This window comes from Drosophila mauritiana, chromosome 2L (genome assembly GCF_004382145.1).
Source record: "Drosophila mauritiana strain mau12 chromosome 2L, ASM438214v1, whole genome shotgun sequence".
Taxonomy (NCBI): domain Eukaryota; kingdom Metazoa; phylum Arthropoda; class Insecta; order Diptera; family Drosophilidae; genus Drosophila; species Drosophila mauritiana.
This window is the reverse complement of record NC_046667.1, coordinates 6,833,856-6,860,917: the sequence shown is the minus strand read 5'-3', so window position 1 is coordinate 6,860,917 and position 27,062 is coordinate 6,833,856. Positions and strand designations below refer to the sequence as shown.

The window sequence follows — 27,062 nt, the reverse complement described above, 5'->3', positions numbered from 1 at the left end:
AAACCAATTGACCTTCAGGCCAAAGAAATCAAAGTATAATAATATTTGGTCATTAGTTGGGCAGGCACAATAACTGGAAACGTGTTTTCCCTCGTTGGCCAACATCGATTTGTGTGGCCAATATTGGCACAGCCAAAAAACAAAAGGAAAACCCGGTACGAAAAACGCTGAAAATGCCCACCCCAGGCAAGTGCGCAAGTGAAAGTTCCGACTTTACTTTGCTGGAAAAACTGTGGGCTCGTGTGAAGATGATGGTGGCTGATGCGGAATGGAAATGGAAAACTAAAGAGTCGTCTTTAAAAGGCCTCTAAAACAAACCGGCAGCAGCTGCATTTCCAATCACCAAAATCGAAAACCAGCGGCACAAAAAGTTCACCAGAAATTATGTACCCCGTTTGACTTTTACCATTTGCTCAACTTAGTCATCATTTTACGGTATTCGTTTTGATTTAACTTGTGTTTGTACTTTGTTTTTAAATGTCGAAGGTGTCATCAATGATGGCTGCATACTGAGCCAGCGGCAACCGGTTTGGTCACAGATCGTTCAGTTTTCTTGCTTGATATTCGCTCGGCACACATGTAGTGTGTTTGCCCAGAAAATATTTGAATTTTGATTGCGACTGAAGCAGCCATGAGTCTCTTCCACACTTCTTGTGATGCAGTTTTCCTCTCCGTTTGATGGCGGGATTGCGAAACTCGCAGCTTCGATGCGGATGGAAAAGGTTTTTCATGTTTGGGCTTGCACAACGCTTTTGTTCTCTAGTTGGCCGATGATGAGTGGTTCTCTTGTTTGGAGGCTGTCAAGTTCGTTGCCTAAGTCTTTCGTTTCTAGCAAATACCCTATGACCGACGCTTATTGGTATTCACACGCGAGTCGCGCAGCTTATTAAATCAACTTTGATTTGCTATCTCCAGTTTAATCAGCCTTTAATCGGTGTCAGCCATGAGAGTTACGAAAATCCACACTAAACGACTTGCCATGCCGCCCATTTTCATGCTAATTTTTCGTGAATCTTTCGAAACGATTGTTAAACGATGAGCTTAAGAAAGACACAACGATATCGAAGCCAAATCAATGGGATTAAAATGCGGACATTAAATCAAATCCCAAACCTTTCACTCTCGCTTATTTATATGCTAAATGTGTAGAGTATTTTTACTTTTTTATTACATATTAGTCAAGCCAACATTTGCATATGGCGCATGTAATCGGTTGCAGTGTGCAGTTTGCGCGAAGAATTGTAAATATTGTTTGCTAAGTCTTCGAAAACATTTTCATTCGTGCTGCCATCATTAGCTGATGTTATATAATTAGCTGCTGGCCAAACATTTTCCAGGGTATTGACTTTTGACAGCTTAAAGTTGTATTATTTCCTAGGGCTATCAATTAAAAAATTGGTGCCGTGAGCTGAAGTTTTTTCTTTACTTTATTTTATTTTGAAAATAATAATAATTGATGCAAAATATTATAAAATTTAATTATAAACCAATATTAAAGTGGCATGTTTGCTTGCAATTAATAAGCTTCTGTTAGATTACATATTTTACGGAAATATTCCCATAACTAATACGATCATCTCAACTGTATATTTAAATATTAAATTTCATTGAATCTTTGGCAAACACACCTAATGTGAACAGTGATGTTGTTTAGCCTTCAATGGACCCACAGATTTCACAGTCAGCTAATGACAATGCTGTCTTTGGCTCGGTCAAAGACTCCCTCCCACCCACGCCCACTTCCCTGCCCCTCTCCCCGCCGTCATCAAATGTGTGCGCTTCATTAAACAGCAAAGTAAATAAATGTTGGGTAAGCCTCTATAATTTTTGGCGCCTTTCCGTTGAATGCTACTGGTGCTGGCGCAGCCTAGACCCGAGTTTAAGGTGGCTCCGTGGGACTTGGCTCACCCACACACAAGTGTTTGGGTGGCTGTTGGCCAAGTGGATAAACAGTTAGCTATCGAAACAAGTTAGCTGTTTGACGGCTGCAAGTTGCTTTCTGGGCCAAACCGCATAGTCGACTAATTGCACAAAAAATGCGACTTGTGGCCTGCGGCTTTTCAGCCAGCTGCAGTTGTTGGAGTTGCAGTTGAAGTTTCAACTCTAAACTGGGAAAAGTCAGACTCCGGGCAAAGGAAAACAACACATTGCATAATTCATTGCCCTTTTGCTTATATTAGTATTTTAATTAGAAATAAACATAAACAAGAGTTGGCATCGCTATTTTTCTTAATTAGCGCTGAGTGGTGCGTGCAGTCTTAGCTTACTTGCAAATTATTATTTTGTGCTGTCTTTTTTTGTCTTCAATAAAAGCCGCCAAGACCTGTCTGAGTATAAGCCGCTTTTCAATGGCTTTTTATTCACCATCTTTATTATTTTTTTGGGATTTAAGCCTTTCATTCGCATGCAACAAAGTTATCTAATGTTTCGCCGTTGTGTTGATGTTGGGCTATCGCATTGCAAATGAAACATGTGGCAGGGAGTTTGCCTTCGCGTTTGACTAAATTTTAAGCCCAGACTGAGATTTCTCCCAGAGACAATTTGCGGAAGTTGTTAATGGACTTGATCTGCTGCTGGTCTCAGTTTGAATCTGGGTCCAGGAGACTGTGCGAGTTGCGTTGGGGTTTCGTATTTCCAATGCAGTAAAGAAACACACACACACCACTGGACTGAGGAAAACAAAAGACTTAAGCAACAAACTTGAAAGTTATGAAATACGAAAAATGTTGGTGAGCCTATAAATTAATTTAATGATTCCAATAATTAAATAAAAATTCAATTATGTATGTTGTAAACAACATTTAACCATGGCAAATAAAATGACCAAAGTAAATGGTGATCAAAGCAATGATTTTCACCCCAAATTATTGAGGCCATAATCCAGCCTCCACCCTAAAACAAGTTCAGTTAGCAGGCAAGCACTAATACAAACTGTATCAACATGCAACTGTACATCTTGTGTTAGCCAGTCTATAATTACTTGGCAATAACGGCAACCTTGCGCCTCGATCTCCGTTTACAAAGCGGTGGAAGGTGACGAGGGGACGATCCCCGCGAACCCCACCCCAGAAAACCCAGACCGACTTTATTTAGCTTTGGATATATGAATGAAAAATCACACACACAGATCACACGACTGCAAACAAATTCAGTCGCAATCGTGATAAATGACAGTCAAATCGGAGTAACCTTAAACTTTGGGTTGGTTAATATAATAACAATTAACAATTATTTTTGAGTACAACAGCTAATCAGCTTTGTTAAAGGGGTGATTAGGGCGAATGATGTTGAAGAAAACACAGGTTTATTAAATAAATTTGATAGACGACCTCTGTATCAACACTGAATGATGAGTAACGAACATTCAGCTTTAAATATTCCTTTTGTTGCATTATAAATGCCCCCCATAAAAATGTTCATAAATAATTTGCTGTGCGTGAAAGTCATCTTTCAAAAATTCCATTCTCGTGTATAAACGACGCACTAAAAAGAGCATTAGTTTTATTTATGGCTCACCTGCAAATTTCAAAGGGGAGAGGGCTTAGCTTAGTATTTGCGAATTCTTTTGCAGGCTGCGGTTCTCGAGAAACTTTCTAAAACCGCATTCGCTAAACGCGATTCGCCACAGAAACACGTGCTCATATCGAAATTTCAGCCGGAGACTGAGTCAGAGTGGCATAAATTTGCTAATCATTACCTTTTATCGGATGTGAAGTGTGAATGAGGCAACCGGTTTCTGTGATTATTCCATTTTTCTATTTTTTGGTGGCCAGGGCGAGGCCGTAAACTAATTTACCCCGGATTATTGAATTTGACTCGAAACTTATACTTATTTTCACTCTTTTTTTCTGATTGCAGATTGGCAAGAAACCACCGCGCTTAACTGGGCATTAAATCGGGCCAAAATGAAACAATCGACGGCAGCCAATTCGCATTGGCTGGCCGCTTTGCTGTCGTCGTTGCTGCTCCTAAATTTGCTACACTTAATTGGAGCCGACGAGGCGTTTTCGTGTCCCAATGGTAAGTTGGTCCATTTAACCATACTCACCTACAGCAACCAAATTGCATTTGAAACACGTGCGTTTGCAGCAGGACGCAGGTGTGGCCAAAAAAAACCGAACCAAAACTTTTCGCATAAATCAAAAGCGTATAGGTATAATTTTGGCCAAGGCAGTTGGAAACGGATTTGTTTGGGTGTTAGTCTGTCTATTGGGTGTGCTTCAAACTGGCAATTATGCCTTTAAGACTTCTTTGTCTTTGCCTTGACTGTTCTAAGCGTTGTTAATGGCGTAATTGATTGTCTGTGATCGAAGCGTGGTATGATGAACCATTTCCGGTTGTTAAAGTGTCTGTGGAGATTTTTCTCAACTTCAAAGGCTTACAACTTACACATGCAACTGGAATGGAGAAATTTTAGTCGACCCAAATTATCAACTAACAACTTAAATTGGTTAATCTCTTTTTTTTAATTTCACGCTGCTTTTTGATAGATTAACGATGACTGGCGTAGTTTTTACGCTTGATAATCCAGCATAAAGAACACAATTTCCTCAATGATAAGCAAATAAAACACCCAAAGTCCCCAAAGTAATTTTCCTGATATTCATACGAAATCCCATTTATCACGTTTAATAATTTTCTAAAAATGGCATTTCCATGTTCATGCCATTTAAAGCTTATCATGATCGTTTCTACCCGATTCGTGCCTTAAAAATCAAGTTTATCAACATTGGTATTTATTCCTCAGTGTAGGCTTAGCCATATTTGTGTCATAAACATATCGCATACGTTTGTGCTATAAAAATTCTTGGGCTAATGACAAAATCCACTAAAGCCAATAAGCAACCTGCTAAACGAGTTAGCACCCAACGCAACCAACAAAAAGAACCGACTGAAAAGAAATACAATTCGGTGAGCTGAAGAGTGTGCAGAAAATGTGTACATGACGGAAGTTATGGCCGGGCTAATCAATCAATATGAAGGGGGAGTCAGCCGCAGGGTGGCTGAGTTAGGGCCATAAGCCTTTCACTTGGCATTGCCGCCTACAACACCTGAAAAAAAGGCGGCAGCAAGTAGCCGATAACGGTTATTACATATGCCAAACTTGTTTCTCTCCTCGCCCATTACCATTTTCTCTCGTTCGTAGAATGCCATGACAGCATATATATATAGAATATATATGTATATATACTCCATATGAAGAATTCCCAACTCCAGACTTGGGCCCCACACAAACGAGATTTCTTAACGGTTTTCCGCTGCTGCAGTCGTTGCTGCTTATTTTTTTCACTTACCCGACTTACTGTGCACAGTGAGAAAAGTGACATTTTAACAGTCATGTTAACAACTTTAAAGTATTAATATACTTACATATATTTTGAATAAGTTGGCAGTTTGACTGATTTCTTTCAATTTTCTGCTACTAAGTGATTACTTGTCGATTTTTCTCTCAGTGCACTTCTCCTTGGCTCCAACTTGTACCCGCTGTGCCACTTGCGCCCGCCGCTTCCTAGCCATCCAAGTCCATCCATCTCCCAACTAGCTGCAGCTCGCTGTGCTGATTAACACTTGTGCAGAGCCAAACAAGTTCGTTGCCTAAGTCTTTTATTTTTTTAAATACTTTTTCAACCGCACTTAAGTTTTTCATATGCAGGTGTCTGGGTATCGGTGACTTGTTTTAGGTGCAGTCGGCTGGGTTTCATTGCACAAACGACGGTTCGAAAAATAGGCCAAACTCTTGGCAGTTATTGCAGTTTTTTACACCCATTTAGACGTTGCATATTGATCGGTGTTAATACAGCGATATCGACATGGATATGGGCTAAGAAGTGATGTTTTCGATTTTATGACTCAACTAATGGAATTATGATGTTGTGTCATTAGTTGAGCTGTCAGATGGTTAAGATCAGCGAACAGTGATGATATTATGGGAAATACCAAGTTGCGCTTTTGTAAGATCCTAAGAATTGATTATAAATTATACAACTGTCAAATAAATAAAGACCTTCAATAAAATCACCTGCAATTTTGAGCGCCTTTATGATAATGCTTCCGTCCATCCAAATGGCCAGAACCAACGGTCTTTAAGTAATCAATTTCCATCAGTTCGAACAGAAGTTGTACCGCCATCGGCCATTGGCGGCCACTTAGGAATCCTGAGGCCTAACGGTAAAAGCCTCAAAATGATGATGACCAAGTCGACGTAACTGACGGACTGACAAACATGGCTCGCGGCATGAGCAGAGTCGATCGCGTAGACTTAGAACGGCAACTTCCACATTTTTGGACACGCTTGAGTAAACTCAGCCGAGCTGCCACAGCGATTCCAGCTAATTAAATGAGCATCCCTCTCTTTCTCCCTCTATCGTTCGGTCGGTGAGTTCTATGCGTACACTGGCAGAAAAGTGGGCTGATTTGGCTAAGCTGATTAAGGGTTCTGGGTCGGCGGGCACACACATGGATTAGAGCCACCAAAGTGATTTATGGAGCGGCGACAATGTGTTACCACCACTATTTGTAATGTCTTTGTTTTGCAGTTTTATTTATGATATTGAAGCGTTTAGTTAATCATAAAGCGTGAAATAAGCGTGAGCTCAAGTTAAATTAAACAAATATTTCCACATATGTCGGTGGCCTTTTAGTTTGGTCAAAGGAAGTCAACGCTTTTCCACTCCACCGACTTCAGTGTGAACCGAAAATAAAGTTAATTAAATAGTAAGGAGCACATTTAATCAAAGCTACGTACTCACTGAAATTAAGATCTTATTCTTTTCGTAAGTCTTTTCTTTCGCAGAGATTTAATGGCCAAGATTCCGAGTTACTCGGCTGGCAATGGGGTTAATGAAATGAGCACACTAAAGAAGATTTATTGCAAGCCGCAACGAAGTTTTCACTTTTTCTTACTTCTTTCAAGAAAAAGAACTTCAACGATTTCGAAAGAGTGGGTTTGAAAACAGGGCATGGCATATTTATTTGTCGGAAATTGGGTAATAAGTACGTGCGGTTAAGCAAACCAGATTTAATCAACGTAGTTTTACACTATTAACAATTAAGATTATGAAAAGATCTAGGAGCTTCACTAAATTAAAATTAAAGAACGTACTCACTTAACCCACAATAATTCAATTAGCTAATGTAATGAACAATCTGTACTTTGACAAAATGAGATCTTACAAGAAGCATGTATCTATGTAGGTAAAAATCCCACGTGCTTATATATAACTATATAATTTTTACGTAAGAAATTCTCACATTATTAATTTGGTATTGTTTTCACAAGATCTTTTCGTATGCTGCAATCACTGAGTCTGCCCTGCAAATTATATATAGACAATGATCGGGCAAGTCGGCGCACACTAAGCCAGCAGAAAGAGAGGCACTGAGCTAATGAGACAAAGACGGGGCGAAACACTTGGCCAAGTCACGCAGCAAACATTTGCATAGGTAATGGCGCAAAAAGCTGGGGAAAACAAAACTTCCTGGCAAGAATTTCAAATATCTGGCACACAATTCAATAAAACCAAAGAAATAACAACTGCAAAGGTAGAAAAAAGCAGCAAAGACGTGGATGGAGACCGAAACCGGCTAACCTTGTCCAGTTCTCTGCGGCTGCACCCAAGTCGAAGGCAAGACCCAAAGAATTTCCGAAGCCAATTGGCAGTTACGTGGCTTTAATTGCCCAGCGACGAGAATCGAACCCCGAAGTTCTTGGCTGTCACGGTGACATGGCCACAAGGTGGCGGGGAATTTATCGCAGGCACTGTTCGGAAGAAGAAAGAAAGAACTCGGTTCGGCGGGGCGGAATCTATTTGCAGCCATTAAAAACAATTACACAGAAGGCCACTGTGCTGATTTAGATTTCCATTGAAGCGTGCTGGGTAACCCAGAAAGATCGCCCAAACGGAGTCCAGAAATGTCCGAGAACCATTTCTTCGGTTCGTCTGCAAGTGGAACGCCTAACAGTTACCTGTGGTTATTTTGGCATTCAAGCATGGCTAATACCAAATTGCGCTGCGGTAACTGGGCAGTCAAATAAATAAATTCGAACAAATTGTGTGGCCAATAGCGGTACGGCCAGCCAGTTAGGCAAACAAATAAGCCGCAGGAGTAACGTTAACTTTTTTTTTTAAGCTGGTAAATTGGGCGGGATGGTTGGTAAAATGGGTAATAACCGCAAGATTTGCGGCAAGCTCACTGATCGATTATTAGGTTGCGAAATTGTTGAGTTGCAGAATGAAATTCAATTTTTAACAGAAAAATAAGAATAATGATGTATTTTCAAAAATTTTAAAAAAATTGGACATATACCATATTATTATTCCTTGCAATAAACTTTAAAGCTGGTTAACAGCATCGTAAACTTTCCAACTTAATGAATGACAATTTTAAAAAACAACTTGCAAATTTTGCTCCGGTTTTTACGATCATCTTTTTGAACTTTTCTACAGAAATAGCCTAGAAATTGTCACCTTGGTTTCTTTAATAAATAATTACGCAGAAATGCAGTTTTCAATTGAGCATGCCTTATCGACAGGATGTAGTTTTCCCTCGAAAGCAATACTTGGACAAGGAAATCGTGAAAGTCCCATTCGGACACCCATGCGAATTGGAAAATCTGTAACAACTAGCCGAACCGAGGAAAACACCAAAGACAACATTTGCCGACCACTTTAAAATAGCAGCGCGTGCGTCTGCGCAGAAAAAAACAGCAACAAATTGTTTAAATACTTTTGCTTTTTGTTTGCAAACAAAGAGCGGTGTGCGAGTGCATATTTTAGACGATTTGATTTTAAATGAAAGCTGTCAATCAAGCTGACTTCGAGGCGAGTCCAAGTCCGAGTCCAAGTTTCGCGCGCAACTTTCCCATTTTACCGGGAAAACTTTTGCCGTTCGGAGGAAAACGAAAGCGTCACAGCCGCATCTTAGATCGCATCTCAGTTGGCCCAACCACTTAATTATCCGCTGATTTTCAGTCGGAATTCTCGTTCTCATCGCCCAAAACGCGCGCAGAAAGTTGTCGTAGCTGCTGGACATAAGTTATGCAAAACCAGTTAAGATGCTGATTGGGGTCACCAACGAGCATATCTCTTTCCTCTTTCCAGTTGGCAGTGGTGATATTTAATGATTAAGAGCATACTGTTTAATTTCCATGAAATCGTCTTGCTGGCTTTTTAAGAGGCTTAGATTTGGACACAGATCTAATGCTGTCTAAAAAAATGCTGGGTTTATAAAGAAAGCAATTAATTTAAAGTATCTCTAAGCAGTAAGGAATGCCAACAGAATATTTGTGCATTAATTCATACCAGTTAAGTATGGTTAAATGGAATTCTGGGCATTGTTGTTTCAAATAAGTAAAATGATAAGGCATACCATATCTTTGGTAACTTCTGACTTAAATTGCTAAGTTTATCTAGAACTATCCATAGAATTTAAACTAAACACACAAATTTAACCTCGTCTAATATGCCAACTTCTCCTTCGTATCTTTCAGGTTGGGAACTGCGCGGCTTGAATTGTTATAAATATTTCAATATCAAGCACTCGTGGGATAAAAGCGCCGAACTGTGTCGAAGGTGAGTGGAGTCGCAACCATAACCATATGATAATTTCCCCGACCAAATGAGATTATGCCCGATTTGTGAGGAAGTCGCCAGCTTGTTCCGCTCTTTGTCCCATCAATCGAACCTGAGAAGGTGTTTCAGCTTAACCAGGCAGCTACGCTTGAGCAAATACACTAGCTGGGTTTAATGGCGATTGATGGTACATATATATATCCATCTATATATATAGTTCTTGATCCAGCAATTGCCGTTACAGCAGCACATTGCATTTCCGTTCGCCGACAGCTAACTGTCAATGCCAAAGTGGTCGACAGTTGTAGCCAAAAAAAAAAGGTAGCTAAAGAAGCAAAACAAGTTGGCTTTGCTGACCAGGTTTTCGAATCGCTTTTCAGGCCCGACTGGCAGGGCCATCAATATGCCGATCGATACCCGGGTGACTCATTATTGTTATTGCCAACTCCTCGTTCCGCCTTCTCCTTTCGAGCGAAAAGAAAGTCGCCGAAAGCTTCCGGCAAAGCACTTCTTCCAGTCATTTTTCTGGGTGTTAACCTGCACCAATGACCCAAATTCCTGGGCAGCGAGCACCTGCCTCAGGATTGCCGATCTCGAAAATTGAGAGTGTTTTGATAATAGAGCTTGGGATTGGAATGGGAATTGGTCATTAATGAACGTGAGAATCGTGAGCTGACCCACGGGGCATTTTGGGGTGAAAGTTTCTTTCGTTTTTTTTTTTTTTTTTTTTTTTTGGTGTACCCCGCATTTTTCTTCTGTTAGCTGAAAATAAGTATTAATAATGTTATTGGCTGCCGCTGAATGTCAATGCCCTACGCAATTTCTCCTCGCCAACGGCGTTAAGTGCCACTTAAGTATGCCGGGCACATCGTGACTCCAAGACACATCCAACAAGCAATGCTCCTAATGCAATTTACATGCCATAGACCTCGCCCCAAGTCAAGTCCAGTGCTCCAGTGCTCATTTGAATGCCACTTACGTGGCCGGGGGTCAACATACGCTGCCCATGTGGCTATGCCACATTCAAATGGTCGATTTGCCAAAAAGTTATGTACATATGTATGTATCTTCAATGGGCGATTGCGTTGACAGGTGTCGTTACCCAGTCAAACAGACATGCGTTCAACTGTGAAATATTTCAGTGGCTTATTTCGGTGAAATTTCTTTTCGGCGTGCGTAGCCTGCGAAATTGGGTAGAATGAGGAAAATCGGCTGACAAGGCGTTAACACTTCCACTTAACGGAGCTTTTACCACTTAAAAATCAAGTTGCTAATGTGCCCAGTCAGCAGGAAATTAAATCGTTTCGGAAGTTGAAAGAATATTAAATGTGGAATTTTAGAGAAAATAAACAACATTTAATCACAATGCCCTTTTTTATTGGCGGTAAAACATATTAGGAGTAAACACACATTTTCGCCAACTTCAAATTTCTTTGGTAAAAAAAAACACCGCTAAGTGGAAACTCAAACTTATGGCAGATTTTTTATTTTTTTTTATTTTTTGCTTACCTTAATACACGCCCAATCCATAAGATATATAAAAAATGCCGCAGCAAACCAAAAAAAAAAAGATTAAAAAGCGCGACTTGCCGCGTCTGAAGTTTTCACTCTGTGTGGCACGCAGCAATTGTTGACGGCAGGGAGTGTCTCTCATACATAATTTTGTATGCTTTTTCGATTTACTTTTTGGCATGCCGCAGCTGCAGCCGTTGGCCAAAGGCAGCCACGTCCCACGCGGCGTATGCGTAATGTCGCAATGCCTTTATTTGGGCGAAACTCGTTTTACTCGCTGGGCCCGCAGAACTCCAAATTATGAGATTGCTATCACAGTGAGTTTAGCGATTGGAAACGAAAGTTTCATGTGAAGTGAGCCCGATTTCCACCGATCCACAACCAGCTCCGCACATAATTGAGATAGAAGCTGAAAATAGAAAGTAAAGCGCAGCTGCATAATTGAAGTTGCATTACCCCCAACAGCGGAAACTTGGCCAAGACCACCATACTGAATCGGTCATATCCTCCAGGTTCGATGTTATCTGGGGAGTTCTTATCTGATGCGTTTCAATCTTATAACTTAATATATTGCATTGCAGATACGGCGCCGAACTGGTGGCCATCGACAGCTATGCGGAGAACAACGAGACCTTGGCTATCGCCCGGGCCAGCGATCCCAACCAGAGGGCTTCGGACAAGTACTGGCTGGGATTGGCCTCCCTCGACGACCTGCGCACCAATACGCTGGAGTCCGCATCCGGAGCACTGATCTCGCAGTACTCCGGCTACTGGTCACTCCATCAGCCGAATGCCGAGTCCGGAGAGTGTGTGGCTGCTGCCTTTGCCGGGAAATCGCAGAGCTGGGATCTGGGCACCTGTGAGTCCCTGCTGCCGTTCATGTGCCGTGCCCAGGCCTGTCCACAGGGAGCACTCCACTGCGCCAACGGCAAGTGCATCAACCAGGCCTTCAAGTGCGACGGCAGCGACGATTGTGGCGATGGCACCGACGAACTGGACTGTCCAGCACAGTGCCACTACCACATGCAGTCCGGCGGAGATGTGATCGAGACGCCCAACTATCCGCACAAGTACGGTGCGCTGAGCAAGTGCAAGTGGACGCTGGAGGGACCGCTGGGCAGCAACATCATCCTGCAGTTCCAGGACTTCGAAACGGAGAAGACCTTTGACACCGTGCAGATCCTGGTGGGCGGCCGAACCGAGGACAAGTCCGTGTCGCTGGCCACGCTCAGTGGCAAGCAGGATCTGACCACGCAGCCCTTCGTGTCCGCTTCCAACTTCATGATCGTCAAGTTCACCACGGACGGCAGTGTGGAGCGCAAGGGATTCCGGGCCACGTGGAAGACGGAGGCCAAGAACTGCGGCGGCACCTTGAAGGCCACGCTGCAGCGACAGATCCTGACCAGCCCCAACTACCCGAAGCAGTATCCCGGCGGTCTGGAGTGCCTCTATGTGATTAAAGCACAACCGGGTCGCATCATTTCCATCGAAGTGGACGATCTGGATATTGCTGATGGACGTGATTTTCTGATGATCCGCGATGGCGAATCGCCCATGAGTCGCACCATCGCCAAACTGACTGGAAAGACGGCCCAGAACAACCGGGTGATCATCTCAACCGGCAACGCTCTCTACTTGTACTTCAAGTCTAGTTTGGGTGAGGCCGGCAAGGGCTTCAGTCTGCGCTACATCCAGGGCTGCAAGGCCACGATCACCGCTAGAAATGGCACCGTTACTTCACCCGCCTTTGGATTGGCCGACTACCCCAAGAACCAGGAGTGCTACTTCACCATTCGCAACAATGCCCGTGCTCCCCTGTCCCTGAAGTTCGACAAGTTCACCGTCCACAAGAGCGACAATGTGCAGGTGTTCGATGGATCCTCCACTTCCGGTCTGCGTCTGCACTCCGGAAACGGATTCACCGGCCCTGCGGCGCCCAAACTGACCCTGACTGCCTCATCCGGTGAGATGCTCATCAAGTTCACCTCGGATGCTCTGCACAATGCTGCTGGGTAAGTGCTTCTAAGATCTAGATTACATAGTTCAATCTCTAAACTTCAATCTTGTATCTTCTAGATGGTCGGCCACCTTCTCGGCCGATTGCCCGGAGCTGCAACCCGGAATTGGAGCCTTGGCCTCCAGTCGCGACACCGCTTTCGGTACGCTGGTCAGCTTTACATGTCCCATTGGACAGGAGTTTGCCACCGGCAAGACGCGACTGGTTACCGAATGTCTGCGCGGTGGCAACTGGAGTGTCTCCTACATACCCAAGTGTCAGGGTGAGTGTGGCTACCTAACTACATAACTAGATTCCATAACTAATCGATTTGCAATCCCTTCCACAGAGGTCTACTGCGGTCCTGTGCCACAAATCGACAACGGTTTCTCCATTGGCTCCTCGAACGTGACCTATCGCGGTATAGCGATGTACCAGTGCTACGCCGGCTTCGCCTTCGCCTCGAGTGCTCCGATCGAGAAGATCTCCTGTCTGCCAGATGGCCGCTGGGAGCGACAGCCCCACTGCATGGCCTCCCAGTGCGCAGCGCTGCCGGAGGTGGCCCACGCCAACGTGACCCTGCTGAATGGAGGAGGTCGCAGCTACGGCACCATTGTCCAGTATGAGTGTGAGCCGGGCTACGAGCGCAATGGCCACCCCGTGCTGACCTGTATGTCCAACGGCACCTGGAGTGGAGATGTTCCAAGATGCACGCGCAAGCGGTGCTTCGAATTCCCGACCATTGCCAACGGCTTTGTGGTGGACTCGACGCGTGCCTACCTCTTCGGGGATGAGGCTAGGGTGCAGTGCTTCAAGGGCTACAAGCTGATCGGCAGCAACATCATGCGCTGCAGCGAGGCCCAGAAGTTCGAGCAGCCGCCGACATGCGAGGACATCAACGAGTGCAGCTCCTCGCAGTGCGACCTAACCACCACCGAGTGCCAGAACACGAACGGCTCCTTCCACTGCCAGTGCAGGACGGGATTCACGGCCACCACCGAGTGCCGGCCCGTCGGTGATTTGGGCTTGGGTAATGGAGGCATTCCGGATGACAGCATCATCACCTCGGTCAGTGAGCCGGGCTACAGCAAGGAGCAGCTGCGCTTGAACACGAATGGCTGGTGCGGTGGCTCCTCGGAGCCTGGTGCCAACTGGATACTCATCGACCTTAAGGCACCCACCATTCTGCGTGGCTTCCGCACCATGTCCGTGCAGCGTCCCGATGGCAACGTGGCCTTCAGCTCGGCGGTTCGTCTGCAGTACACCAACGATCTGACGGATGTGTTCAAGGATTATGCCAATCCCGACGGCACCGCCGTTGAGTTCCGCATCCTGGAGCCCACGCTCTCCATCTTGAACCTGCCCCTGCCCATCGAAGCTCGTTATATTCGCTTCCGCATCCAGGACTACGTAGGTGCCCCCTGTCTGCGCATGGAGCTGATGGGTTGCACCCGCTTGGATTGCGTGGACATCAACGAGTGCAGCAAGAACAATGGCGGCTGTGACCAGAAGTGCATCAACTCGCCGGGCGGATTTGCCTGTGGCTGCAACACTGGCTACCAGCTGTACACCTCCAATGGCACGGCTGGCTATCACATCGAGCGCTCCGAATCCGGCGAACGTGATGGGGACACCTATCAGCGCAACAAGACCTGTGTTCCTCTCATGTGTCCCGAACTGGAGGCGCCCGAGAATGGCCAGCTCCTGAGCGACAAGAACGACTATCACTTTGGCGATGTGGTGCGCTTCCAGTGCCACTTTGGCTACATCATGAGCGGCAGCTCGGCGGCCCTGTGCCTCTCCAGCGGTCAGTGGAACGCCAGCGTACCGGAGTGCAATTGTAAGTGCTATAAATCCAGATCCTCTATGAATTCCTATTTTACTAACTATGAAATGGTCCCTTTTCAGATGCCAAGTGCGTATCCCTGCCCGATGACAAGTTGGAGGGTCTGACTGTGGCCCGCCCCGATCCCGAATCCGTCCTAGTGCCCTTCCGCGACAATGTGACCATTACGTGCGGATCGCCGGGACGCCAACTGAGAGCCACCGCCTCCTCCGGCTTCCGGCAGTGCGTGTATGACCCCAAGCCTGGTCTGCCCGACTACTGGCTATCCGGAATGCAGCCCTCTTGTCCCCGAGTGGATTGCTACTCACCCATGCCCACACCTGGCGCAGAGTACGGACAGTTTGTGGACACTCGCTACCAGAGCAGCTTCTTCTTTGGCTGCCAGAACACCTTCAAGTTGGCTGGACAGACAGGTCGTCATGACAACGTGGTTCGTTGTGGAGCTGATGGCATCTGGGACTTTGGAGATCTTCGCTGCGAGGGACCAGTGTGCGAGGATCCGGGAAGACCGGCAGATGGTCGCCAGATTGCCCGCAGCTATGAGCAGAGCTCGGAGGTGTACTTCGGCTGCAATCGTCCTGGCTACATCCTGATCAATCCGCGACCCATTACATGCATTCGCGAGCCAGAGTGCAAGGTCATCAAGCCTTTGGGACTAAGTTCCGGCAGGATTCCGGACTCGGCCATCAATGCCACTTCGGAGCGACCCAATTACGAGGCTAAGAACATCCGTCTCAACTCGGCAACTGGCTGGTGTGGTAAGCAGGAGGCCTTCACCTATGTGAGCGTGGATCTGGGACAGATCTACCGAGTCAAGGCCATTCTGGTGAAGGGTGTGGTCACCAACGACATTGTGGGCAGGCCCACGGAGATCCGGTTCTTCTACAAACAGGCTGAGAGCGAGAACTACGTGGTGTACTTCCCCAATTTCAATCTGACCATGCGGGATCCAGGCAACTACGGCGAGCTGGCCATGATTACGCTGCCCAAGTTCGTGCAGGCCCGCTTCGTGATCCTTGGAATAGTGAGCTACATGGACAACGCCTGTCTGAAGTTCGAGTTGATGGGCTGCGAGGAGCCGAAACAGGAACCACTCCTCGGCTACGACTACGGCTACTCCCCGTGCGTGGACAACGAACCACCGATCTTCCAGAACTGCCCGCAACAGCCCATTGTGGTGCGTCGCGATGAGAATGGAGGAGTTCTTCCCGTTAACTTCACCGAACCAACGGCGGTGGACAACTCCGGATCGATTGCCCGCCTGGAGATCAAGCCACAGAACTTCCGCACACCCAGCTATATTTTCAAGGATACGGTTGTAAAGTATGTGGCCTTTGACTACGATGGCAATGTGGCCATCTGCGAGATCAACATCACGGTGCCCGATGTCACACCACCACTGCTGCAGTGCCCCCAGAGCTATGTGATTGAGCTGGTGGATCGCCAGGACAGCTACACCGTGAACTTCAACGATACCCGCAAGAGGATCAAGACCTCCGACGACACGGGAGATGTGAAGTTGCAGTTCAGCCCCGAGAGTGCCAACATCAAGATCGGAAACTTCGAGAACGTGACCGTTACGGCTACGGATAAGTACAACAACCGCGCCGCCTGCCACTTCCAGGTCTCTGTGAAGGCTTCGCCCTGCGTAGACTGGGAGCTCCAACCGCCGGCCAATGGTGCCATCAATTGCCTGCCTGGAGATCGTGGTATCGAGTGCATTGCCACGTGCAAGCCAGGATTCCGCTTCACCGACGGCGAACCACTGAAGACCTTCTCCTGCGAGACATCCCGCCTGTGGCGTCCCACGTCCGTGGTGCCCGACTGCGTGTCCGAGAACACGGAACAGGCTGCCTACCACGTGACCGCTTCCATTACCTACCGCGCCAACGGAGCAGTAGCCCAATCCTGTCTGGGTCAGTACCAGGAGGTGCTGGCACAGCACTACGGCGGACTCAACCAGTTGCTCTCGCAGCGCTGCTCCGCCGTGAATGTCAACATGAACGTGACCTTTGTGAAGTCGGTGCCCATGCTGCTGGAGGAGAATGTGGTCAAGATGGACTTCATCCTCTCCATTCTGCCCGCTGTGCGTCAGCCCCAGCTGTACGACCTGTGCGGCTCCACGCTGAACCTGATCTTTGATCTGAGTGTACCCTACGCCAGTGCCGTGATCGATGACCTTTTGAACATAGCCAACATCGGCAACCAGTGTCCTCCGCTGCGCGCCCTCAAGTCGCAGATCTCGCGAGGATTCAACTGCAATGTGGGCGAGGTGCTGAACATGGACACCAGCGATGTGCCGCGTTGCCTGCACTGTCCCGCCGGAACGTATGTGTCCGAGGGTCAGAACAGCTGCACCTACTGTCCGAGGGGCTACTACCAGAACCGTGACCGCCAGGGAACCTGCCTGCGCTGTCCGGCCGGAACCTACACCAAGGAGGAGGGCACCAAGTCGCAGGCGGACTGCATTCCCGTCTGCGGTTACGGCACCTACTCACCCACCGGACTGGTGCCGTGCCTGGAGTGTCCGCGTAACTCCTTCACCGCCGAACCACCAACCGGTGGATTCAAGGATTGCCAGGCCTGTCCGGCTCAGAGCTTCACCTACCAGCCGGCTGCCTCGAACAAGGATCTGTGTCGCGCCAAGTGTGCGCCGGGAACCTACTCCGCCACCGGACTGGCACCCTGTTCGCCCTGCCCACTGCATCATTACCAGGGAGCCGCGGGTGCGCAGAGCTGCAACGAGTGTCCGAGTAACATGAGAACCGATTCACCCGCCTCCAAGGGACGCGAGCAGTGCAAGCCAGTGGTCTGTGGCGAAGGTGCTTGCCAGCACGGCGGTCTGTGTGTGCCCATGGGCCACGACATCCAGTGCTTCTGTCCGGCCGGATTCTCCGGTCGCCGCTGCGAACAGGACATCGACGAGTGCGCCTCCCAGCCCTGCTACAATGGTGGCCAGTGCAAGGATCTGCCGCAGGGCTATCGCTGCGAGTGTCCGGCTGGATATTCGGGCATCAATTGCCAGGAGGAGGCCAGTGACTGTGGCAACGACACCTGTCCGGCCAGGGCCATGTGCAAGAACGAGCCGGGCTACAAGAACGTGACCTGCCTGTGCCGCAGTGGCTACACCGGCGACCAGTGCGACGTGACCATCGATCCGTGCACGGCGAATGGCAATCCGTGCGGAAACGGAGCCAGCTGCCAGGCCTTGGAGCAGGGTCGCTACAAGTGCGAGTGTGTGCCCGGATGGGAGGGCATCCACTGCGAGCAGAATATCAACGACTGCTCGGAGAATCCCTGCCTCTTGGGCGCCAACTGCACAGATCTGGTCAATGACTTCCAGTGCGCCTGTCCGCCAGGATTCACGGGCAAGCGATGCGAGCAAAAGATCGATCTCTGCCTGTCGGAGCCGTGCAAGCATGGCACCTGCGTGGACCGCCTGTTCGACCACGAGTGCGTCTGCCACCCGGGCTGGATGGGTTCCGCCTGCGACATCAACATCGACGACTGCGAGAACCGACCCTGCGCCAATGAGGGAACCTGCGTCGACCTGGTCGACGGCTACAGCTGCAACTGCGAACCTGGCTACACGGGCAAGAACTGCCAGCACACCATCGACGACTGCGCCTCGAATCCCTGCCAGCACGGCGCCACCTGTGTGGACCAGCTGGATGGCTTCAGCTGCAAGTGCCGCCCTGGCTACGTGGGTCTCTCCTGCGAGGCCGAGATCGACGAGTGTCTGAGCGACCCCTGCAACCCGGTGGGCACGGAGCGCTGCCTCGACCTGGACAACAAGTTCGAGTGCGTGTGCCGGGACGGATTCAAGGGACCTCTGTGCGCCACGGACATCGATGACTGCGAGGCGCAGCCCTGTCTGAACAACGGCATCTGTCGGGATCGCGTCGGTGGCTTTGAGTGCGGCTGCGAGCCAGGATGGAGTGGCATGCGCTGCGAGCAGCAGGTGACCACGTGCGGAGCTCAGGCGCCGTGCCAGAACGACGCCAGCTGCATCGACCTGTTCCAGGACTACTTCTGCGTGTGTCCCAGCGGCACCGATGGCAAGAACTGCGAGACCGCTCCGGAACGCTGCATCGGCGATCCTTGCATGCACGGAGGCAAGTGCCAGGACTTTGGCTCTGGTCTTAACTGCAGTTGTCCTGCGGATTACTCGGGCATTGGGTGTCAGTACGAGTACGACGCTTGCGAGGAGCACGTCTGCCAGAATGGAGCCACCTGCGTGGACAATGGAGCTGGCTACAGCTGCCAGTGCCCACCTGGCTTCACCGGGCGCAACTGCGAACAGGACATCGTGGACTGCAAGGACAACTCTTGCCCGCCGGGCGCCACGTGCGTGGATCTAACCAACGGATTCTACTGTCAGTGCCCCTTCAACATGACCGGAGACGATTGCCGCAAGGCCATCCAAGTGGACTACGATCTGTACTTCAGCGATCCATCGCGATCCACCGCCGCCCAGGTGGTGCCCTTCCCCACGGGAGAGGCGAACAGCCTGACCGTCGCCATGTGGGTGCAGTTTGCCCAGAAGGACGATCGCGGCATCTTCTTCACCCTCTACGGCGTGCAATCCGCCCGTATGACCCAGCAGCGCCGCATGCTGCTCCAGGCCCACTCCAGTGGAGTCCAGGTCTCGCTCTTTGAGGACCAACCCGATGCCTTCCTGAGCTTCGGCGAGTACACTTCCGTCAACGACGGCCAGTGGCATCATGTAGCCGTGGTCTGGGACGGAATCTCCGGACAGCTTCAACTGATCACTGAGGGACTGATTGCCAGCAAGATGGAGTACGGAGCCGGTGGCTCTCTGCCCGGTTATCTCTGGGCAGTGCTGGGTCTCCCACAGCCGTATGGACTTAGCAATGAGCTGGCCTACTCGGATTCCGGATTCCAGGGCACAATAACCAAGGCTCAAGTGTGGGCCAGAGCCCTCGACATCACGTCGGAGATCCAGAAGCAGGTGCGCGACTGCCGATCTGAACCGGTTCTCTATCCCGGCCTCATCCTCAACTGGGCGGGATACGAGGTGACCGCAGGCGGAGTGGAGCGCAATGTGCCCTCCCTATGTGGACAACGCAAGTGCCCAGTGGGCTACACGGGCGCCAATTGCCAGCAACTGGTCGTGGACAAGGAGCCACCAGTGGTGGAGCACTGCCCCGGAGATCTGTGGGTGATTGCCAAGAACGGATCCGCGGTGGTCACTTGGGATGAGCCGCACTTCAGCGACAACATTGGCGTGACCAAGATCTACGAGCGAAATGGACACCGATCTGGAACTACTTTGCTGTGGGGCACCTACGACATCACCTACATTGCATCCGATGCAGCTGGAAACACTGCATCCTGCAGCTTCAAGGTTTCTCTGCTGAGTAAGTACCACCAAGAAAATTTGAAGCTGCTTGAGGTTGATTTAATTGCTATCTATTTTGCAGCCGACTTCTGTCCAGCGCTGGCTGATCCCGTTGGTGGATCACAGGTGTGCAAGGATTGGGGTGCCGGCGGTCAGTTCAAGGTCTGCGAGATCGCGTGTAATACGGGTCTTCGATTCTCGGAGCAGGTGCCTGAGTTCTACACCTGCGGAGCCGAAGGCTTCTGGCGTCCAACGAGGGAACCCTCGATGCCACTGGTCTACCCATCCTGCTCACCATCGAAACCCGCCCAGCGGGTGTTCCGCATCAAGATGCTCTTCCCCTCGGACGTGCTGTGCAACAAGGCTGGTCAGGCGGTGCTTCGCCAGAAGGTGACCAACTCGGTTAATGGCCTGAACAGGGACTGGAACTTCTGCTCCTATGCCATCGAGGGAACAAGGTATGTCGTCGCCCTCCTCCATTCTTTACTCCATTTCTAAACCATTTTGTCCATCCTGGAATTTGCAGGGAATGCAAGGACATTCAGATCGATGTGAAATGCGACCACTACCGAGGTGCGCAGAACAACCGTGTGCGTCGTCAGTCCAAGGATGGCGGAGTCTATGTGATGGAGGCCGAACTGCCAGTTGTCAAGTAAGTAGTTGCATGAGAACCTAGATCCCAACCACCGCCGCACGCCGGTCCAGCATGTCCTCTGATCCGCTTCAGGATCATCCGTGTACACTGTGTATATGCTATATGTGTTTTGTGTGTTCGTTAACCCAATTTGCAGCGATGAGAATGACGATCTGACATTGACGGGTCGCCAGGGACGCCAACAAACTGGCGGCGATACATACACCCTGGAGATAGCCTTCCCGGCTGCGAAGTATGTCTAGCACACCTATGTTGGTTTACCCCACGCATAACCACATCCGACCAATGCACCCGATCTGCCCAGCATCAAATCTGCACCCAGTACTACCAGCAATCGTCTCAGTCTAATCTAAAATCCATCCAATCGAACCAAACTCAAACGACCTAACCCCACGCTTGCCTAACCCCATACCGCATGTCTGCGTGCTAACCCAATTTTAAGGCTTACCTCCAAGTGTCCAGAGCAGTGTTAGGTGTCCACCAATGTAACCCAGTCTAATAATCCCATCTTGTAACACTGTATCTGGACATTAACATTTGTTCTCTAATCACTCGATTATGATCCTCCGCTTGAGACAACACTAATCCACCTTGTTTCCATTCATCTTCAGTGATCCTGTGGTGCACACATCGACGGGTGAACGATCCAGTGTCAAGCAGCTGCTGGAGAAGCTCATCCTCGAGGACGACCAGTTCGCCGTGCAGGAGATTCTGCCCAACACAGTGCCGGATCCGGCTTCCCTGGAACTGGGCTCGGAGTACGCCTGTCCCGTGGGCCAGGTGGTGATGATACCCGACTGTGTGCCCTGTGCCATCGGCACCTTCTACGACAGCGCTAACAAGACGTGCATAGCCTGCTCGCGCGGAACCTACCAGTCGGAGGCGGGTCAGCTGCAGTGCAGCAAGTGCCCGGTGATTGCGGGAAGACCAGGAGTCACTGCCGGACCGGGAGCACGCTCAGCGGCGGACTGCAAGGAGCGCTGTCCAGCCGGCAAGTACTTCGACGCGGAAACGGGTCTGTGCCGCTCCTGCGGCCATGGATTCTACCAGCCCAACGAGGGCTCCTTCAGCTGTGAGCTGTGCGGTCTGGGACAGACAACGCGCTCCACGGAGGCCACGTCACGCAAGGAGTGTCGCGACGAGTGCAGCTCTGGCCAGCAACTGGGTGCCGATGGACGCTGCGAGCCCTGCCCACGTGGCACGTACCGCCTGCAGGGCGTGCAGCCATCCTGCGCCGCCTGTCCGCTGGGCAGGACGACGCCCAAGGTGGGCGCCAGTTCGGTGGAGGAGTGCACACTGCCCGTCTGCTCGGCGGGTACGTACCTGAACGCCACGCAGAATATGTGCATCGAGTGCCGCAAGGGCTACTACCAGTCGGAGTCGCAGCAGACCGCCTGTCTGCAGTGCCCACCGAACCACAGCACCAAGATCACCGGCGCCACCTCGAAGAGCGAGTGCACCAATCCGTGCGAGCACATTGCGGAGGGCAAGCCCCACTGCGACGTGAATGCCTACTGCATCATGGTGCCGGAGACGTCGGACTTTAAGTGCGAGTGCAAGCCAGGATTCAATGGAACGGGCATGGCCTGCACGGATGTGTGCGATGGCTTCTGCGAGAACTCTGGTGCGTGTGTCAAGGACTTGAAGGGCACACCCTCTTGCCGCTGTGTGGGCTCCTTCACGGGTCCCCACTGTGCGGAACGCTCGGAGTTTGCCTACATCGCCGGTGGCATTGCCGGAGCGGTGATCTTTATCATCATCATTGTCCTGCTCATCTGGATGATCTGCGTGCGCTCCACGAAGCGCAGGGATCCCAAGAAGATGCTGACCCCTGCGATTGACCAGACCGGCTCGCAGGTGAACTTCTACTACGGCGCCCACACGCCCTACGCGGAATCCATCGCGCCATCGCATCACAGCACCTATGCGCACTACTACGACGACGAGGAGGACGGCTGGGAGATGCCCAACTTCTACAACGAAACGTACATGAAGGATGGTGAGTATCCCTAAACGAAGTATCATTGTCAATCCTCGCTTCATCCTAATCCTCAACAGGTCTGCATGGCGGCAAGATGAGCACGTTGGCCAGGTCCAATGCCTCGCTCTACGGAACTAAAGAAGACTTATACGACCGACTGAAACGTCACGCCTACACGGGCAAGAAGGGTACGATTACCAGCTACCCTTCCATTGCATCTTCCATATTAAAGTATTATCTATTGTTTTCAGAAAAGAGTGATAGTGATAGCGAAGTGCAGTAGAACGACGATAAACTACAGATAACCAGCTGCTTTAATGTAAAATGTGGTCATAAATAACGAATGGGTTGCAGCAGCTAACTCACTGTCAGAACAGTGACGCCCACTGCCCCCCGAAGAATACTCACTGGAGAGCCTTGCATTGAATCAACGTAATAGCTGCGGTCCATCTACGATCCATCTATAGTCCCCATCTCGGATATTACGTGGCTTAATGCCAGGCTTTGGAGATCAAAGTCGAGCGGAGATGAGATCGCTTTTATACGAGTAATAGTAACTCCCATATGTGCTCTTTAGGTATGCAAACTACATGAAATTAAGTCGAACTTATGCGTAATTTAATGAATGAAATATTGTTTTAATCTTAAGTATTATTTACCTATACAAGAAACTCGAACTTACCATGCTTGACGCGGTACCAAATTGCAATACATATATGCTAATATATATATATATAAAGATAGATTTTTCCAAACCATATAGTTTGTCCAAGCTTGTTGAACAAATGCGCGAGTGCTGTAAAAAGCAAATCAAATATAGTCGTTATTTTGTAATTTAAATAAAAGCAATTTAATTATTATGTATGACAATTAATTTTATGCATTTTCTTGTATAAAAAATAAACGAAACAAACGAATCCAATTGAATTCGCATGCCTATCACAAGTTTCGCTTTATTGCTGACGCTGTCGGCGTGCCAGATCCTTGTGCTCCTCCAGAATCGGCACCATGCGCCAGAAGCTACTTCCTCGGATGGCGAGTGACGTACCTCAAGGCCTCCTTCCAGCTCAGCTGAACCTTCGACTGCACGTGGACTAGGCCATCGTGAAACATGTGGAAATAGTCAATGCCATGGCCGGCTAATGCAAGGATCAAGAGTGACAACGGCACAGTAACCATGCCCACAAAGTGCCTGAGGAAGACCCACAATAAGCGAGGGTAGCTGCGGTGCCGGATTATTCGAACTTCTGGAATAAAACGCCAGGGACTGGATCACGCGGAGTAATCCAGCTAAGTAAACGCACTCTCAGCTGGTCATAATCGCGCTCAATTGATTTCAATATAACTTTAAATTTTTTATTTCATAGTGTTTGACTTGAAAGAAAAATAATAGTGCAATTTTTTATTTTAGAGGGTTTTACTTGAAAGGAAAACAATAGTGATCTCTGTAAAAATTTAGCTTTGGACACACTAAAACTAACAAACTAAAAATAAATTAGGAAACGTTTTGAGAACCATTGATGACAGCTACAACAATTTATATCCCAAAGAAAGTTTTTCTTTACAAACAACATCAATTTAAAATACAAAATTAACGTAAACTCAGTTATGGAATGTGCGAGCGAGATGATGATAGCAGCAAGCAATTGTTGTAGCAAATAGCAATTGAAAGCGAGTGGGAAAAGAGGCAACTATAAAACCGAGAAACTTACCTTTGGCATGGTTTCGAACCCCATACTCTGTACTCTGGATGTCCGAGACACCCACCATTTGTGGTATTTATATTTTATAACGTAAGTAGTATATTTAAGTACTTATTAGTATTTCATGCAGAATTCTTCCGCTTAATTCATAGACCGCGCCGTGGTCACACTTACTACTCAAGCCAGGCGAAAAACTAAAGAAAATCGGGAAAATAATTGGTGTGGACCGAATTATATTGCTGGTACTTAAACTAAGTACCGTAGATTTATTCTTGCCAAGCGGATGGATGTTTAAGGTGAGCTGCGCCAGCGCTTACTCTCCCTTGCGGAGTAAACAAACTCCAACCTAACCTCAAACGGACCATTTTTCTTGCAGACGAGGAACTTCAGGAAAAGGTAAAACAAAACAAAAAAAGACCACAAAATGACCCAATATCTGCCGCCGAATCTGCTGGCGCTGTTCGCGGCACGGGAGCCCATCCCGTTCATGCCGCCGGTGGACAAGCTGCCGCACGAGAAGAAGTCTCGCGGCTACCTGGGAGTGGCCAAGTTCATGGCCGATTTTGAAGATCCCAAGGACACGCCGCTGCCAAAAACGGTTGAGACGCGTCAGGAGCGGCTGGAGCGACGCCGGCGCGAGAAGGCCGAGCAGGTGGCCTACAAGCTGGAGCGTGAGATAGCGCTGTGGGACCCCACAGAGATCAAGAATGCCACGGAGGACCCGTTTCGCACGCTGTTCATTGCACGCATCAACTACGACACGTCCGAGTCGAAGCTGCGGCGTGAGTTCGAGTTCTATGGGCCCATCAAGAAGATCGTCCTGATCCACGACCAGGAATCAGGTAAACCCAAGGGCTACGCCTTCATCGAGTACGAGCACGAGCGGGACATGCATGCCGCCTACAAGCACGCCGATGGTAAGAAGATCGACAGCAAGCGCGTCCTGGTGGACGTGGAGCGGGCTCGCACGGTCAAGGGCTGGCTGCCCCGACGCCTGGGCGGCGGTCTGGGTGGAACGCGTCGCGGCGGCAACGATGTCAACATCAAGCACTCCGGCCGCGAGGACAACGAGAGGGAACGCGAGCGCTACCGGCTGGAGCGGGAGCGTGAGGATCGCGAGGGTCCTGGACGCGGCGGCGGCTCCAATGGCCTGGATGCCCGGCCCGGACGCGGTTTCGGTGCGGAACGTCGACGTTCCCGCTCCAGGGAACGCCGCGACCGTGAACGAGATCGCGGACGGGGCGCTGTGGCTAGCAGCGGTCGCTCGCGCAGCCGTTCCCGCGAGCGCAGAAAACGACGAGCGGGCAGCCGGGAGCGGTACGACGAGTTCGACCGCCGCGATCGGCGGGACAGGGAGCGCGAGCGTGATCGCGATCGCGAGCGTGAGAAGAAAAAGAAGCGCTCCAAGTCTCGCGAACGCGAATCCTCCAGGGAGCGTCGCGAACGGAAGCGAGAGAGAAGGGACCGTGAACGCGGCACCGGATCCGGCGGCGATGTCAAGGAGCGCAAGCCCGACTTCCGTGATATGGATGTCATCAAGATCAAGGAGGAGCCCGTCGACGATGGCTATCCCACATTTGACTACCAGAACGCGACCATCAAGCGTGAGATCGACGATGAGGACGAGGAGAAGTACCGGCCGCCGCCTGCGCATCACAATATGTTCAGTGTGCCGCCGCCGCCCATTTTGGGGCGTGGAAATGCCAGCACGAATCCCAATCCCGACAATGGCCAGCAGAACTCCGGGGACCCGAGTTGGTGGCGTCAGTAGAGTCTTGGAGCGATGTGTCAAGGTTAATATTTCTAGAAGTCAGACGTCTGTGGGTCGCAACTATTTATTCATTCGACTCCAAAGCACACCAATCCTGGAGAGCCTAACCGTAGCTATCCATTTTACACAGAAAATTTTAAGGTACCACTTGGAGGAAGGCCAAGCAGAACAAGAAAATAGAGAACCCGACCGCTAAACGCAGAATCCGCTAATGTGTGCGTAGCTTAAATCATTTAAATTTATAAGTAACTCTTAACAAATGAATATGAAAACAGTAAGTAAAATAAAGCTAGCCCTCATGTGTTTGTTTCCCCACCTTTGGTAAGGGGGTTAAAGGGAATACGGAGAGTCAGGAGCTGGAACGCGGAGGCGCATACACCGTACTATATGGTACTCCATCCCATGGTGGTTCCTGGGATTTTCTTACTCACCTAACATAATAAGCTGAACAAAACGCAAATTGAATACAAACCCTTGCACTAACTCGTGCCTTTTATTTTCTCTGTTTTTTGCAGTTTTCAATCAATTGAAAATCTGACTCTGACTAGTGTGAAAGCAAAAGCATAAGTATTTAATCAAACAAACAGTAATCCAAAAACGGAAATTAGTTCCGCCAGTATTCGTAGCCAATGCCCAAGTCTAAATTCCAAGCCCACATCAGGTA

The 27,062-nt window shown here is 49.2% G+C and overlaps 2 protein-coding genes and 1 pseudogene across 6 annotated transcripts in view; 2 read left to right on the top strand and 1 right to left on the bottom strand.

Moving 5' to 3' along the window:
- Nucleotides 1-23,798, top strand: part of LOC117149886 — a 30,399-nt gene extending 6,601 nt beyond the window's left edge. For 4 of the 5 annotated variants that reach the window (XM_033316830.1, XM_033316834.1, XM_033316832.1 and 1 more), the window contains 12 exons: nt 3,859-4,020; nt 9,491-9,572; nt 11,666-13,096; nt 13,161-13,363; nt 13,430-14,920; nt 14,989-20,307; nt 20,371-20,746; nt 20,815-20,940; nt 21,080-21,175; nt 21,555-22,942; nt 23,002-23,112; nt 23,176-23,798. In XM_033316830.1, coding sequence (XP_033172721.1) covers nt 3,906-4,020; nt 9,491-9,572; nt 11,666-13,096; nt 13,161-13,363; nt 13,430-14,920; nt 14,989-20,307; nt 20,371-20,746; nt 20,815-20,940; nt 21,080-21,175; nt 21,555-22,942; nt 23,002-23,112; nt 23,176-23,207 — 10,770 coding nt within the window. In that variant the 5' untranslated portion in view covers nt 3,859-3,905 and the 3' untranslated portion in view covers nt 23,208-23,798. The remainder of the gene's footprint in view (nt 1-3,858; nt 4,021-9,490; nt 9,573-11,665; nt 13,097-13,160; nt 13,364-13,429; nt 14,921-14,988; nt 20,308-20,370; nt 20,747-20,814; nt 20,941-21,079; nt 21,176-21,554; nt 22,943-23,001; nt 23,113-23,175) is intronic. The other variant, XM_033316835.1, reaches the window with a different exon arrangement.
- Nucleotides 23,799-23,808: 10 nt separating this feature from the next.
- Nucleotides 23,809-24,355, bottom strand: LOC117136957 (annotated as a pseudogene).
- A 408-nt stretch (nt 24,356-24,763) lies between these two features.
- On the top strand, nt 24,764-27,049 carry LOC117149936 (U1 small nuclear ribonucleoprotein 70 kDa). Its single transcript, XM_033316840.1, has 2 exons — nt 24,764-24,923; nt 25,004-27,049. The coding sequence occupies exon 2, from the start codon at nt 25,052-25,054 to the stop codon at nt 26,396-26,398; it is 1,347 nt and encodes a 448-aa protein (XP_033172731.1). The 5' UTR covers nt 24,764-24,923; nt 25,004-25,051; the 3' UTR covers nt 26,399-27,049.
- The last annotated feature ends 13 nt before the right edge of the window (nt 27,050-27,062 follow it).